Source organism: Bombina bombina, chromosome 3, assembly GCF_027579735.1.
Source record: "Bombina bombina isolate aBomBom1 chromosome 3, aBomBom1.pri, whole genome shotgun sequence".
NCBI lineage: Eukaryota > Metazoa > Chordata > Amphibia > Anura > Bombinatoridae > Bombina > Bombina bombina.
The window spans coordinates 397,581,676-397,598,889 of NC_069501.1; the positions used below are offsets into that span (position 1 = coordinate 397,581,676).

At 36.3% G+C, this 17,214-nt stretch overlaps 1 protein-coding gene across 1 annotated transcript; it reads left to right on the forward strand.

The window, feature by feature from the left end:
- Positions 1–611: 611 nt before the first annotated feature.
- On the forward strand, positions 612–3,419 carry LOC128651666 (structural maintenance of chromosomes protein 5-like). Its single transcript, XM_053704663.1, has 2 exons — positions 612–662; positions 3,075–3,419. Exons 1-2 carry the CDS (start codon positions 660–662, stop codon positions 3,342–3,344), a joined length of 273 nt encoding a protein of 90 aa, XP_053560638.1. The 5' UTR covers positions 612–659; the 3' UTR covers positions 3,345–3,419.
- The last annotated feature ends 13,795 nt before the right edge of the window (positions 3,420–17,214 follow it).

A 17,214-nucleotide genomic window follows, 5' to 3' on the forward strand; every position in this document is an offset into this window, starting at 1 on the left:
GCGCCGAAACCTGCGCTGTATATCGGATCGTGCCCATGGCCGTTATATAGAACCAACATGGCAGCTACGGCCAGGTATATAACTATACATATGAATGTTATATAGAACTACAAAAATGTCCTCCATTTTGTATATATATTTATAAATGTACATAAAAAAATAAAAACTATTTATATAAAATGATAAAATATGTGCAGTATATGAATGTGAATGAGAATAAAAGTGTTTATACTTGAAAGCACGGAAAGTGATAATGAAGTGAGTGCTTGACATAGTAATTAAAACATATATTAGAACACATAGTTCACAAAGAAAGTATATTGATATAATATGTAAATGTTGAGTACATCATATCAAGATTAAAAAAATAGGATAATTCGAATGAATGATGTGTAAGTATATTTATATACGAGACGCTTATTTGTATTTCATTTGCTTAGAATTTAGCAAAGTAGTCTATCTGCAGAGTGGAGCTCCACTCTAGACAGGAAACATGTGACCTCCACTGCAATTTTTTTTTCTATTTCAATAAAACTTTAATGTATCAAACAACCAATATGCACAATCATTCAGAAAACGTTTTTTTTTTTAAATAAACTTTAATGTATCAAACAACCAATAGGCACAATTCTGAAAACAAAATTGCATTATTTTGGTTTATGGTGAGTGAGTGACATTTATAAGGTTAAGGCAAAGTATAAGCAAATGTAATGATTATTCTAAGTTATAAATAGATCATCTCAGGAAATCACAGGAGTAATTCTTTAGTTTTTTTATGTATTATCTACTGTTTTATATGAACAATACTGAACTATTTAAAGCTCCACTCTACACAACAAAAATGTGACATCCACAACCTCCAGTTCTCTTTAAACAAGAAGAAGGTTTGCTGCTTTCTTTTTTTTTTTTTTACCATATTTAACCCCTTAGTGACCTGACTGTTGTACCAATTTTTTAGCGTTAGCGACCAGGGCTCTTTTTACATTGCTGCAGTGTTTGCGTTTATCTGTAATTTCCCTCTTACTTATTTTTTTTTTACCATGTTTAACCCCTTAGTGACCTGACTGTTGTACCAATTTTTTAGCGTTAGCGACCAAGGCTGTTTTTACATTGCTGCAGTGTTTGTGTTTAGCTGTAATTTTCCTCTTACTCCTTTACTGTACTCACACATATTATATACTCATTACTGTACCCACACATATTATATACCGTTTTTCTCGCCATAAGATTGACTTTCTACAGATACCATTATTTTCATCATATCTTATAATTTTTAATAAATATTTTTATAAATTATGATTAAAAAATATTAAAAACCACACTTTTTTTTTTTTACTTTTACCCCCAAAATCTGTTACGCATCTACAACCCGCAAGAAAACAAGATGGCTAAACAGTTTCTTCATTTTGTCCTGAGTTTTGAAATACCCAATTTTCAATTTTTACGATTAACCTTTTTCTCCTTCAGTGACCTTTTAACCCCAACCCTCCCCCTAGATCTAACCCTCCCCCTAGATCTAACCCTCCCCCTAGATCTAACCCTCCCCCTAGATCTAACCCTCCCCCTAGATCTAACCCTTCCCCTAGATCTACCACTAAGCCTAGATCTAACCCTACCTCTAGATCTAACCCTTCCCCTAGATCTACCACTAAGCCTAGATCTAACCCTTCCCCTAGATCTAACCCTCCCCCTAGATCTAACCCTTCCCCTAGATCTACCACTAAGCCTAGATCTAACCCTAACCCTACATAACTATTTATTTTTATTATTTTTACTATTTAATTTTTTTTCATCTGTTACAACTGCGGTCCTTAAGGAGATAAAGGGATAGTAAATTCAAAATTTAACTTGCATGATTCAGATAGAACATGTCATTTTAAGACACTTATAAATTCACATCTATTTTTAAATGTGCTTTGTTCTCTTGTTATCCCTTGCTGAAAGAGAATACACACATATTCAACACTAGTGGGAGCTAGCTGCTGATTTTTGCCTGCACTCATTTGTCTTTTGCGATTGGATGACTATGGCTCCGTTCGGGCAGCGCTCCAAGCAAACTGGGACTCGCTTGTAGCGTTTTCCTCACATTTGCAAGTGAGATGCCTGGCGTTTTTGAGTGCTCTGATGATATAAGTCCCAGCGCTTCCATCGTACTGGAAAAGCTGTCACTTTTGAGAGCAAGCTCAGACGCTTGGCAACATGGCAGCCTCCACACACGTTTTGCTGTGGAGGCTGCCATGTTTTTATAAGCAGCAGAGGAGGGACAGGTGAGGCGGATAAGTCTGACAGCAGCATTTAGTACAGGGCAAATTGGAGATAGGCTAAGTAACCTATCTCCAATTTGCCCTGTACTAAATGCTGCTGTCATGCTTATCCGGTGTTATGCTGAGAATTGTTTCCCCAGTGTCTCTGGTTTCCCCTGCCTCTCGGCAAACATCGGAACTCTGACCCACCTCCATTCAGCTGCTCTCAGCTCAGCACCTGTAGTATTATTAGCTGAATGGGGCAGGATAAGCTACAGGGGCTGAGCTGAGAACAGCTGAATGAAGGTGGGTCAGAGTTCCAATGTTTGCCGAGAGGCAGGGGAAACCATTCTCGAACAACGGTGTTGTGTAAACAGCTTAAATAAAAATAATCCTCCACTAATAAAGAGAGACACAATTTAAACATTTTTACAGTCAGCTACAAGGGAGCTTATTTAAAAACGTTCATTATTGTGCAGCAGATCCCTTTGCGCATGCAATCGTTTTCTCTAAGCTCCCTTGCTTGTGACGTCACCTAGCGCCACGTCATCGCTGGAAGTGAAGCGCCTCCACTAGCTCCTGAGCGCTGCCCGAACGCGACCTATATGTGTTCATCTTGCTGCCAGTAGTGCAATGTTGTTCCTTCAGCAAAGGATAACAAGAGAACGAAGCAGATTTTATAATGGAAGTAAATTGGAAACTGCATGTTCTTTCTGATTTATAAAAGTCTGTTTTTGACTTGAGTGTCCCTTAAATGATTTTTTTTTTATTATGAAAATAACAATTTTGATTCTGACTATGACTAAGTTTCCTCCCATGTGCTTGACACAGGAGCCAGCAATCATTAAAGATCTACACATTGCTATACAATGGGTTGTCAAGAATGAGGCACTGTTCTGTGGGCGCATAACCATGCCAAGTTATGTGTCAATGAATGAAGATGACCGCCAGAAGCCCATAGATAACGTGATGCAAAGAGAAGAACCAGAAGCAAGGGAGCCATTCCTCTTTGTATTTCAGCACAGAGAAGATATGGAGTTGTTTTTGCAGGCATGTCTTGACCAACAGGGCCTCCAAGTTAATGCCATGTTCAACAAATGACTGATGGACAAGGGGTGGTGGTGTGTTTCTGTTTAAATTATTGATAATAATAAAAAAATAAGATAATTAACACCATTTCTGAGTCAGTGCTTTAATAACACACTACCACAAGTATGAAGGTACAAGATAATTATAGGTAACAGTATATATATATATATATATATATATATATATATATATATATATATATATATATATATATATATATATATATATATATATATATATAGCAGTAGCCTATTGTTGCTTCTGCTTTCATAGTATAAGGTTAGGGTTATAAGTTCAAATGGTTTCTGACCTTGATTGAACACGATTCTCCAGAGCTCCGGGGAACAGCAAGAAAGCACACAAGAACAGAGAGTGTTTCTCACTAGTTCCGTTTACTGTAAGTATACACAGCAGTTATATAGCAGTCTCGCATCATGAGGCTACAGGAAATGCAGTTAGAGGAGTAAAATAAAATGTCCATATATGTCTATCTAAGAAACATGTTAAAGGAAGTTGTGGGTGTTGTTTGCTGTATTACAGACAATCATATGAGTTTCAAAATGCCCTCATGTGTCGGTTACAAGTCACCCACTAACATAATATACCCATCAACACACAGACACATAAAACACACAAAGACATAGAGACACACACACACCCTCACTGAGACATCCAGAGAAAACAGAGAGACATACACTCTCAGAGAGACACCCACAGAAACTGCATATACATACACACACCCTCACAGAGACAACCAAAGAAAACACACAGACATACTCACCCACCCTCAAAGAGACATCCACATTTAAAAAAAAAGTCATACGCATCCACCCTCACAGAGGCATCAAGAGGAAATACACAAAGACATACATACACACACCCTCACAGGGACACAAATAGAAAAAGCACAAAGACATACTCACACACCCTCACAGACATACATCGATAATGCACAAAGACATATACACCCACTCTCACAGAGAGACCAACAACAACAACAAAACAGTGTGTGACATGCATGATAAAAAAAATTGCAGAAATTAAGAGATCACTTTTTAAACAATCAGATTTGCAAATGTGCAAACAAAAATTAAACTCTATGAATTCAAAATTGTAGATTAATGTTATCAGTAGATGGTTAGATGAAGAAAAGTACTTTTAAAAGGTTGACATATGTTTGTGTTTTTTCCCCCAAACAAGATCAACACTTCAATTATGGTGTAAACATGTTCCCATCTGTCAGCTGTACTTATGGATTTTGAAAATGCTGTACTCTATATGGTCTTGGTGGAACCATAAGCCGTGGCACTAGGTCTCATACCATTAGATATGGTTAAATGCATGATTTAGGCTCGTTTGTATGTATTTCAAAATTAAGTCAGCTGTATTGTAAACTGAACAGTGTTAAGTTAACCTGTATCATTTGAAACACTGAGAAATCTTAGTTTGAAAGTATAACTTTTTATGCATATGTAAAAATCATAGATAAAATGCCTCCTTGCATCTGTAAAGTCCTTGCATAAAGGGGCAGTAAACTGAAATGTAGTTAAAATGTATATATTACAAAAAAAATATCTTTCAAAAGGGCAACTACCATTTGTGTATTAAGGAGGAAACCTTTATGCATGGCTTTAAATATAGAATTTCTACAGCATTGACAAATAATCATAAATACACTGCTGCAGATTGCTAAAAAAAATAAATGTTTTTTATGGACCCCTGGCCCCACCATACTACTACCACACTGAAGTTACAATCCAAAATTTCACAAAGAAATAAAAAAAATTACTATGTAAGTCCTACCTCCTCTGCAAATGAAAGTGCTCTGCCATCTGACTCAGACACACACTGTACAAACTTAAAGGGCTACTGGACCCACATTTTTTCTTTCATGATTCAGATAGAGCATGCAATTTTAAACAGCTTTATCATTTATTCCTATTATAATTTTTTATTCGTTCTCTTGCTATCTTTATTTGAAAAGTTAGGAATGGAAGCTTTGGAGCATGACTATTTTTTGTTCAGTACCCTGGATAGAGTTTGCTAATAGGTGCCTGCTTTTAGCCATCCAATAAGCAAGCGTAACCCAGGTTCTCAAACTAACATGGGCCGGCTCAAACGCTTTTATTTCTTCTTTTTCAGATAAATATAGGAAGAGAACGAAGAAAATTTGATAATAGAAGTAAATTAAAAAGCTGCTTAAAATTGCATGCTCTATCTGAATCTAGAATGAAAAAAAATTGTGTTTAGTATCCTTTTAAGTGCCAAGTCTGTCTCACTACGCATAGTGGTTTAGTGCACACTCAAAAATCCTCTCAAATGCTGATGCTTTACTCATTTTAATAAAATTGACCACACTCAGTAGCACTCTGCTGTAATACCCTCTGGTGGCTGCCAAAATTGTTTAAAGAAAATAATAGTTGTTCTTGCCTCATGGGGAACCCTGGCCCATTTGGCCCCTGACAGGAGTCACCCCTGTAACCCCCTGATGGCACCCAGGTGTGATTTACGGAGATGATGTATTTATAACTTACAATTATCATTACTTTTGCTTATACTTTTGCCCTAACAGAACATAAGTTAATGTAAAGAATGTGCTTATTTAACCTTATTAATAACAATCAGCATAAACCACTGTCAATGAACATTAAGAACAGGAAAGCAAAATATTTAGTTTTCTGAATTATTGTGTCTATTGATTGTTACGTTAAAGTCCATTTAAAAAAAAAAAAAAATATTGAGTGGAGGTCAAATGTTTCCTATCTTGAGTGGAGCTCCAGTTTGGCACAAGTTTGTTTGCCATATAAAGCGTTGGTTCAGGCTTAGAACATATATCCACACAGAAATGAGTGTCGCAAATAATTTTAAACCTTTTTAAATACAAGTTACTTTTAAAAAAGGTAAAATATATTCAGTGGCAAGGTTGGCACAAGTTTGTTTGCCATATAAAGCATTGGGTCAGGCTTAGAACTTAAAAATATGAAGTGGTTCATGCCCTGTATATATGCACACAGAAATGAGTGACTCATCTGATTTCAACCCTTTTTAAATACCAGTTTAAATACCAGTTACTTATTCAGAAAAGGTAAAATATATGAAGTGGCCAGGTTGGCACAAAAAATTTGCTATAAAAAGCATTGGGCACGGCTGAAAATATGTATATTCTATGAAGATGTTCATGCCGAGTATATATCATCACAGAAATAAGCGACCAAAAGGATTTTAACACTTAAAATACCAGTTACTTATTCAGAAAAGGTAAAATATATGAAGTGGCAAGGTTGGCACCAGATTGTTTGATATAAAAAGCATTGTGACAGGCTGAAGACATGTATGTCCTATAGAGAGGCTTATGCCATGTATATAAGCACACATTAATGAGCGTTCCAAAGGATTTTAAAAGTTATTAAATACCAATTACTTATTTAGAAAAGGTAAAATATATGAAATGGCAAGGTTGCCTGCAATTTTTTTGCTCTAAAAAGCGTTGGGCCAGGTTGATAACGTCTATTCTATAATGGGGTTCATGCCCTGTATATATCCACACATAAATTAGTGGGCCAAATGATTTTAACCCTTTTTAAATACCTTTACTTGATAAGATAAAATATATGAAGTTGCAAAGTTGGCACCAGATTGTTTGCATTGGGCCATGCTGAAAATATTTGTCTATTCTATGATGAAGTTCATGCCGAGTATTTATCATCACAGAAATAAGTGACCAAAAGGATTTTAACCCTTTTAAAATAACTGTTTATTATTCATAAAAGGTAAAATATATGAAGTAGCAAGGTTGTCACCAATGTTTTCCATAAAGAGCGTTGGGCAAGTCTGATAACATGTCTGTCATATGATGGGGTTCATGCTGTGTATACATCCACAAATAAATAAGTGGCTCAAAGGATTTTAACTCTTTTTAAAATAACAGTTACTTTTTGAAAACATAACCAAATTTGTTCCACATTTGCTATCTGTTTATTGCAATACTAGTGTTAAAGTCCGTGTAGACGGTCAAAAATGTGTCCAACTTACTAACCACTCCCTTATTTACCCACCTCTCCCTCCGAGAACCTTTGCCTACCATCTGACCCCCCCATCCACTCAGATCTCCTCTCTCTTATCCCCCCTCCCTCCTTCACCCTCCCTGCCACTTTCAACATCTAATTTTCTGCAGTGCAGAGGTACCACCCGTTCCCGTCTATATCTATCACCAATCCCTCTATCTCTATCACTATCCATATATCCCTCTATCCCTCTATTGCTGTGTCCATCTATCCCTATCCATCTATCCCTCTATCTCTATTCCTCTATCTCTATCCCTATCTCCCTATACCTATATCCATTTATCTCTATCCATCTATCACTATCCTTCTATCCCTATCTTAACATATTTTTTTTATGCAGCACAGTGGTCCCAGCCTCTCCAGCCCCTCCAGCGATGGGGCTCCCACCTGCCTCCCTCCTTACCCTCCCACGCCACCGTTTGGCACCACCGCTGCACAATACAGAAAGGGACACAGATTGCAGAAATGCCTCAATATTGAGGCATAGTGCATTACCATTTTCTAAGCAACCGTTGCAGAGAGGGCCAGTGATGGTGCCGATCGTTGGTGGCATGCGAAGGATAGGAGGGAGGCAGGTGGGTGGCCCATCACTGGCGGTAGGAGGAAGAAGGCAGTAGGGTGTGTGAGAGGGGCAGGAGCGGGTGGGAACGCTTATACTACGGAAAAAGTTGGAAGCTGGAAGGAGGGAGAGGGGATAATAGATTAGTAAAATAAACTGGGAGAGGGTAGAGTGGTAGGGGAATGAGGGTGGGCAAATACACTACAGATTTTATTTTATATATCCACTGTATATAAAAAATAAAAGCAAATAAAAATATTAGCTACTGGCAGACAGCTGAAAGTACATAACATGTACGCTAAAAGGTAGAAGGGGGGGGGGGTCTGAACAAAGGAGATCCCAGAGAACCATTTACAACCATTTGTGCTATAATTGCACAAGCTGTTTGTTCAGTGATAAACCCAAAGTTTGTGAAAAAGTAAAACATGTTTTTTATTTGATCGCATTTGGCGGTGAAATGGTAGCATGAAATATAGCAAAATGGGCCTAGATCAATACTTTGGGTTGTCTACTACACTAAAGTGAAAATTAAATGTACAAGCTCCCTACAAGCTAATGAATTAACACCTTAACTGCTGGGCATAATACAAGTGTGGTGCGCAGCAGCATTTAGCTGCCTTCTAATTACCAAAAAGCAATCCCAAAGCCATAAATGTCTGCTATTTCTGAACAAAGGGGATCCCAGAGAAGCATTTACAACCATTTGTGCCATAATTGCATAAGCTGTTTGTTGTCTACTACACTACACTTAAGCTAAAATTAACTCTAAAAGCTCCCTACATGCTCCCTAATTAACCCCTTCACTGCTGGGCATAAAACACATGTGGTGCGCAGTGGCATTTAGCAGCCTTCTAATTACCAAAAAGCAACGCCAAAGCCATATACGTCTGCTATTTCTGAACAAAGGGGATCCCAGAGAAGCATTTACAACCATTTATGCCATAATTGCATAAGTTGTTTGTAAATAATTTCTGTGAGAAACCTAAAGTTTGTGAAAAAGTGAACAATTTTTTTTTATTTGATCGCATTTGGCGGTGAAATGGTGGCATGAAATATACCAAAATGGGCCTAGATCAATACTTTGGGGTGTCTTCAAACAAAAAAATATACATGTGAAGGGATATTCAGGTATTCCTGACAGATATCAGTGTCCCAATGTAACTAGCGTTAATTTAAAAAAAAAAGTGGTTTGGAAATAGCAAAGTGCTACTTGTATTTATTTCCCTATAACTTGCAAAAAAAGCAAAGAACTCAGGACAAAATTTAGAAACTATTTAGCATGGGTGTTTTTTGGTGGTTGTAGGTGAGTAACAGATTTTGGGGGTCAAAATAAGAAAAAGTGTGTTTTTTTCATTTTTTCCTAATATTTTATTAAAAAAATTATAGTAAATTATAAGATATGATGAAAATAATGGTATCTTTAGAAAGTCCATTTAGTGGTGAGAAAAATGGTATATAATATGTGTGGGTACAGTAAATGAGTAAGAGGAAAATATAGCCCTGGTCCTTAAAGGGACATGAAACCCAAATTTTTTATTTCATGATTTAGAAAGAGCATGCAATTTTAAACAACTTTCTAATTTACTTGTATTATCTAATTTGCTTCACTTTCTTGGTATACTTTGCTGAAAAGCATATCTAGATAGGCTCAGTAGCTGCTGATTGGTTGCTGCACATTGATGCCTCCTGTTATTGGCTCACCCATGTGCATTGCTATTTCTTCAACAAAGGATATCTGAAGAATGAAGCAAATTAGATAATAAAAGTAAATAGGAGTGTTGTTTAAAATTGTATTATCTAATTGAATCCTGAAATAAAATTGTTGGGTTTAGTGTCCCTTTAAGGGTAAGAAAATGTAACAATGGTCTGGTCACTAAGGGGTTAATGTTCATTCACAGTGGTTACCTTATAAATCACAATCTGCATAAAACACTGTGAATGAACAACAAGAAGAACAAGAAAGCTACAAAATGTTTCGTTTTCATAATCATTGTCACAATCTATAGCTTGTTTGTTACATTAAAGTTGATTAAAAAAAAAAAAAAAAAAGCTTTGAGTGGAGGTCACATGCTTCCTGTCTAGAGTGGAGCTCCACTCTGCAGTTGGACCCTTCTCGAATTTAGGAGCATTGATGATCATATGACTGTTTAATGTCCAAGTTTTGTTTGACTCTACTGCCATCTTGGGGTTGTTTTTGTTATTTTCATTATATTATCTGGCATTGTAGTATGGACACAATGATGATTGTCAGTATCAGATCTTCACATATTTTTTTTATTTTTTTTATGGTGACTATGTAAAATAAAATTTGCTATCTCAGATCACTCTGTAGTATATTCAATTTAACGTTTATTTTGACTTTCAATGTTAGAGTTATCTGAGGTAGCGAATTAGATTTTTTGCTAAATCTACAAAAATGTTTCACATCTAAGTGTTTGTGAACTAAGGGCACAATTAACACTTTATGAAAAAATTAGAGAAGGAGCCTCATAGTGTAAAACTGCCAACTGGAACATAAATGACGACAAATAAAATATACTCACATTTGGCAAAGCACATATATGTGCAAGTAGGGCAGACCGGATGCTTATAGAGTCCTTCGGCTAACTTGCCTCCTGTCTCTGGAGCATTGTGTAATATCTGTCTCAGCAACAGAGGATCGAATCCAATGCTGTAATGCTTGATTAAAAGCTGTGCAGCTCAAAAAACTTGCCAAGATAGCATACAAATTAAAAGTGTTTATTGGACAAAACACAATGTATCATGCAAAGCGACACGTTTCACAGTAACAGATGTTTTATCAGGCTTAGTTACATTCAATTAAAAAGGAATCAATTAACCCCTTAATGACCGGACCATTTTTCAATTTTCTTACCCTTAATGACAATGGCTATTTTTACATTTCTGCGGTGTTTGTGTTTAGCTGTAATTTTCCTCTTACTCGTTTACTGTACCCACACATATTATATACCGTTTTTCTCGCCATTAAATGGACTTTCTAAAGATACCATTATTTTCATCATATCTTATAATTTCCTATAAAAAAAATATAAAATATGAGGAAAAAATTGAAAAAAACACACTTTTTCTAACTTTGACCCCCAAAATCTGTTACACATCTACAATCACCAAAAAACACCTATGCTAAATAGTTTCTAAATTTTGTCCTGAGTTTAGAAATACCCAATGTTTACATGTTCTTTACTTTTTTTGCAAGTTATAGGGCCATAAATACAAGTAGCACTTTGCTATTTCCAAACAACTTTTTTTCAAAATTAGCGCTAGTTACATTGGAACCCTGATATCTGTCAGGAATACCTGAATATCCCTTGACATGTATATATTTTTTTTTAGAAGACAACCCAAAGTATTGATCTAGGCCCATTTTGGTATATTTCATGCCACCATTTCACCGCCAAATGTCATCAAATAAAAAAATAAGTTCACTTTTTCACAAATTTTGTCACAAACTTTAGGTTTCCCACTGAAATTATTTACAAACAGCTTGTGCAATTAAGGCACAAATGGTTGTAAATGCTTCTTTGGGATCCCCTTTGTTCAGAAATAGCAGACTTATATGGCTTTGGCATTGCTTTTTGGTAATTAGAAGGCCACTAAATGCTGCTGCGCACCACACGTAAATTATGCCCAGCAGTGAAGGGGTTAATTAGGTAGGTTGTAGGGAGCTTGCAGGGTTAATTTTAGCTTTAGGGTAGAGATCAGCCTCCCACCTGACACATCCCACCCCCTGATCCCTCCCAAACAGTTCTCTTCCCTCCCCCACCCCACAATTGTCCCCGCCATCTTAAGTACTGGCAGAAAGTCTGCCAGTACTAAATAAAAGGAGTTTTTCTTTTTTTTAAATAAAAAAAATTAAAATGTTTTAGCTGTGATGGACTCCTGCCTTAGCCCCAACCTCCATGATCCCCCCCCCCAGCTCTCTAACCCTCTCCCCTACCTAATTGCCGCCATCTTGGGTACTGGCAGCTGTCTGCCAGTACCCAATTTGCCCCCAAAACAAGTGGTTTTTTTTGCAATTTTTTGCCATTTTAATATTTTCTGTAGTGTAGCAGCCCCCCACAATACCCCAACCCCCTCCCCCTCCCAGATCCTTATATATTTATTTATATTATATTTTTGTCCCCCCTTCCTTTCTCATTGGTGGCAGTGGCCATGTAATCGGGCGCGCACGCGCACCCCCGCGCGCCCCTGCGCGCGCGCACGCGCGCCCCCGCACGCTCCCGGCACCCGGCGTGCACATAGCACTTACAGGAACCGGATGCCGGGTAGCGATGGGCCGCCCACCCGCCTCCCTGATGTGCTCCCACCCACCAACGAACCGGCACCATCGCTACCGGTGCAGAGAGGGCCACAGAGTGGCTCTCTCTGCATCGGAGTCTTCTAAATGGTATTGCAGGATGCCTCCATATGGAGGCATCACTGCAATACCCTGAGAGCTGCTGGAAGCGATTGCGATCGCTTCCAGCACTCTCTTAGACAACTGACGTACCAGGTACGTCTATTGTCATTAACTGTAAGTTAATGCATGACGTACCTGGTACGTCAGTTGTCATTAAGGGGTTAAAATCATCTTCCCCTTTTCCCCAATTCTTGACATTTGCGGCACACATATATGTAACACAAGTATACACAAAATATAAAAATGTGATACTATGTCTAACTACCATGTTATATTTCCAAACTGTATTGAATATTAGATTTGAAATTGTAATAATAAATCCTGAATAAAAATTAACGAGTGGTGCATATAAACATGTGACGTCACGTATGAGTCACATGGTTGCTATATCAAGCGACCAAGATTGGTTAATGGATGATCAAATGTCTGACCCAATCCCTTTCTGATTGGTTATGTCCATGCAGGTTTATAAACTAATAACCAACCGTGATACTGTAACTCCGCAACTACTGTATATATGATCGGAATATACATATATACTATGGCTAGTGTAACTTTGTGAAGTGATGCATAAAATCATCAATTATCATACTAGATAATCAGAAATTAATATTTTGTGAAATAAATACTAATCATCACAATGTGACAAAGGTAAAAATAGGGGAATGGGAGTGATAATAAAGTGGTAATAGAATGGGTCATATATGGGGGACAACATCAAGGGAGGCTAACACAGTCAAAATGACTGTATTACAATAGGGTATACCTAAAATCTAATGTGTTATATTCTTTACAAAAATTATTAAAGTGGTCAAACATCACTCAATATCTGGTGAATTCATTTGTAAAATACAAATCATACTAATTACAGTTAAAAATGAAACATTAAAAAGCTCCTAAATCCATATTCATGTTTAAACCATTGGGATACAATATATTTAATTTAAAAATCCAATAGGTTTCTCTCTGGTGTAACCTATTATTAACAATTAACACTTTGGTTGCAACACATTGTGTACAAATGAGTTGCAACCAATACTTATCATATACAGGCATATATTTTATTGCGCTTCACAGATATTGCTCTTTTTACAAATTGAAGGTTTATGGCAACCCTGCGTCTAAAGAGTAATGGAGCCATTTTTACAAAACATATACACATATACATATATGCACACCTATATACACACACAGTGAGTCATAGAATCTTTTTTAGAACAACGTTTGGAAAAATGTGGTTATACTAGCCATGATATAGGCAGAGCTAAGAAAGCAACTTTTAACATCAGTAGACAAACTCTTCTTTCAGGCACTAATAAAGAACGAAAGGGCAATGAATTTGAGGGAGTTACTTTTATCACTGACTATAGTGAGCAAAATACTGAGGTCTGTAAAATTATCAGAAAACACCTCCCAGTCCTTACAGGGGATGACACACTTGTGTCCGTAGTAGACAAAGGTCTGAGATGTTCCTATAGACGTTGCAAAACAATTGGCAACATAGTATCCCCTTCACAACTACCATCCCCTGCTGCAAATAAATCTTGGTTACGTCACAAGGGCATGTATAGATGTGGCCACAATAAATGTAAATCTTGCGATTTCGCAAAAATTACAAAAACATTCACTTCTTATGTAACCAATGAGGAATTTGATAGAGGCAGTTGCCTCAACTGTAATTCTTCATATGTGATTTATTTGTTAAGTTTTGAAGCTTGTAAAATTCAATACATAGGTCTCAATATTAGAGATATCAACTCAAGAATAAGAGAGCACTTCTCTGCCATAGGAGCAGGTAAAATTTCTACACCACTAGTGCAACATTTTTCTAGACATCATAACAAGTCTTTGAATTATCTTAGATGGTGTGCTATAGAAAAAATAGATGTACCCAAAAGAGGCGGAGATAGATATAGGCTCTTATGTAAGAGAGAGATGTTCTGGGTTTTCAAACTCAAAAAAAGGGTTCCACGTGAATTGAACTCTGACTATGACCTAATAAATTAATGAGAATAACAACATAATTAATGTCTCCCAATTAATACTAGATATTTGTAGGTCATGGACAGTCTTCTTTCCTTACTGGTGTAACTCTTTGTATATATATATATATATATATATATATATATATATATATATATATATATATATATTGTTTTAGGAGCATCATATGCAATTTTTTGTACAACAGAGATGTATCTATGAGGGTATCTTTTTGGTAGTTACTGTTTCAAATCCCTGTCACAACAGATTCAGATTATATATATGTTTCTCTATATTTGCATATGCACTATTTGTTCCTTTATTTTATTTTGACATTGTTAATTGTATTATCTGGTATTTTGAGAACTGTAACCGCACTACATTTATTCTTTAGTCTGTAACACAGTTCTTTTTCAAAAACATGAACTAATTATCTTTTTGATTTTTCTATACAAAGAAATGTGTTGTATCTCCTTATGGCTTTTTAATGAATTTTGAATAAAGACTTTTTATTTGAAGGATTGCTTACCTCCTTTGTGAAGACTTATATACACATATTAACACATAAATATATATGTATATAAGCATATACATATATATTTTTAAAGAATACACAGTATCCCATAGACTGCAATGTAAAAGCACTTTTCAGTGCTGTTTTTTTTTTATAACTTAGTAATTAAAAAAAAAAAATAAAGACGCTGATATTTTTTATTTTTAACAGGGATATGCAAACTTAATTTTTTTAAATTAACCAGAGGTCTGACCTCTGCTTCATTTTCTGAGCGCTAATTACTACCCCAAGCTTGCGGTAGCAATAACCAGCCACTTGTAATGGCTGGTTATTTATCATGCGGATCACTTGTAATCTAGCCCTAAGAGTAAAATACTATAAAAGCTGCATAAATACCATGATTTAAAGGGTCACTGTATTGTTATTTGTTTACCTTTAATGTGTCTCCAATTACTTGCTATACCAACTTGAGAGTGTTAGATAAACTGTATGGGAAATTGCTACTTTAGGTTTATGTATTTTTTTAATTTTAAATAGCTGATTTATTGAAACCACCACTCATTGCTCTCAAGAAAATTGTCATTAAAATCAACTGAGCATATATAAAGAGAAGCAGCAGCATAACTATAGGGGTCTCAGAGGTCTCAAATGCCCCTAGGGGGACCATTTGTAGCCTACAATCAGTATTGACATTCCACTTGCATCATGTTTGTCCCCTCTGTGGGTCACTGCAAACCAGGCTCACATTTTAAGGGAAGTTAAAAAGTCTACAACAATAGCACCACTTGAAATTTGTAATGCGCTTTGATTCCATAAAAAGGAGTAAAAAGAAATATGGTCTATATTTGTTTTTGCTCCTTTTTATGGTATAAAAGCGGATTGCAAATTTATAGTGGTGCTGCTGTTGTGGACATTTTACAGTTTTTTGGGGGTTTATGCAGTGACCCTAACACCTTGAACACTTTAACAGGATACCATTGTGCTGGATACTCTGTAATTTTGAATCTCTACAATATGGTGGCAGGATTTTCAAGATGGCCTTCAGAGTGTTGCTGAGCAGAAAAACCTGCCACCATATTTTCAAAGGAAGGCTGCACATATCTTCTGTCACAGACTAACCAAGGGAGGAAGGATGACTCATATCCATAGAGAAGCAGCTCTTCTTTCTCCTATGTGGCTGTTGGCTCAGCTTCTGCTGATTGCAATCAGCCAGAAAGGGTGCTGTTGAATTGGGGTCCCCGCACAGCATTTGGCCTGGAGCTCAGCAAGACCTAATTACGCCCCTGAAGAGAAGACCTACTTATCTAATTTCTCTAAATATAAAGGCCAATAATTGGGTACTAAAATAATTATGGTTGGTGGTTTCAATTAGCACGATCATTTATTTTAATCATAAGAATAAACCTAAAGGAGTAGTTTCCACTGCAATACTCTGCAGCTGGTATAACAGTCATTGGCCACAGTTTAAGAGTGTAAGGATTACAGTACAGTGTCCCTTTAAGTTTAAATCCAAAAGCAAAAAGGCAGGGGGAAATGTAGTTTGGGTATTCCCATAGATAACATATCAGTGCTTTTATTTCCTTGATAAGGAAATAAATACTTTCCACTTGTGCTTGCAAGGAAAAATGTCCCTTCCTTTTAGTGTCTAAATGACAGTGTAAACTCTTTGCCAGTTAGTTTACATAAATATATACTAACATGGGTGTATGGGTGCTGGCTTAGGCAAGGCTATAAAAAATGGCCTAAACAAAATAATATCAGTCACAAAATGTACATCAAGAGACAGCTGCTTATAGTACACAAGCCGCACATATTTTTTTTTTAAATGGTGGCTCATTGGCGTCAAAAGAGTAACTCAACTGGGTGCATATGTTTAGATATAAAATTCCTGAGGGGAGCATATGCCCACTCTAGCACATCCATTAAGCTATTTCTACTAGCTGCCATTATAAATATACGTGCCACAGAAACATCCTGGTTGGTTGTCATTACACTGAATTAACCAACTTGTTTTAGCCGTTTGTATAGGAACAAAGGACTCAAGTACTTTTTGAGGCCTTTAAGTGCAAAGTTTGGTCACATATGAATTACTATAAATAGAGGTGTAACTATGGAGTTCACTTATAGGAATGGGTGAATGTTTTGCAAAATTCGAAAAAAGGAAACAAATTTTAACACGTTCGTTGTGAATTTCAAATGTTTGTACAATATTCTAACATTCATTTAATGTAATAGTATTTTTAATGCTATCTTTCAATGTAATATTCAATTCGAATTGTACTAAAAATTTGATTCTAATTATGAAATATTCAAAGTAGAAAAATTTGAATCAATATATTTGT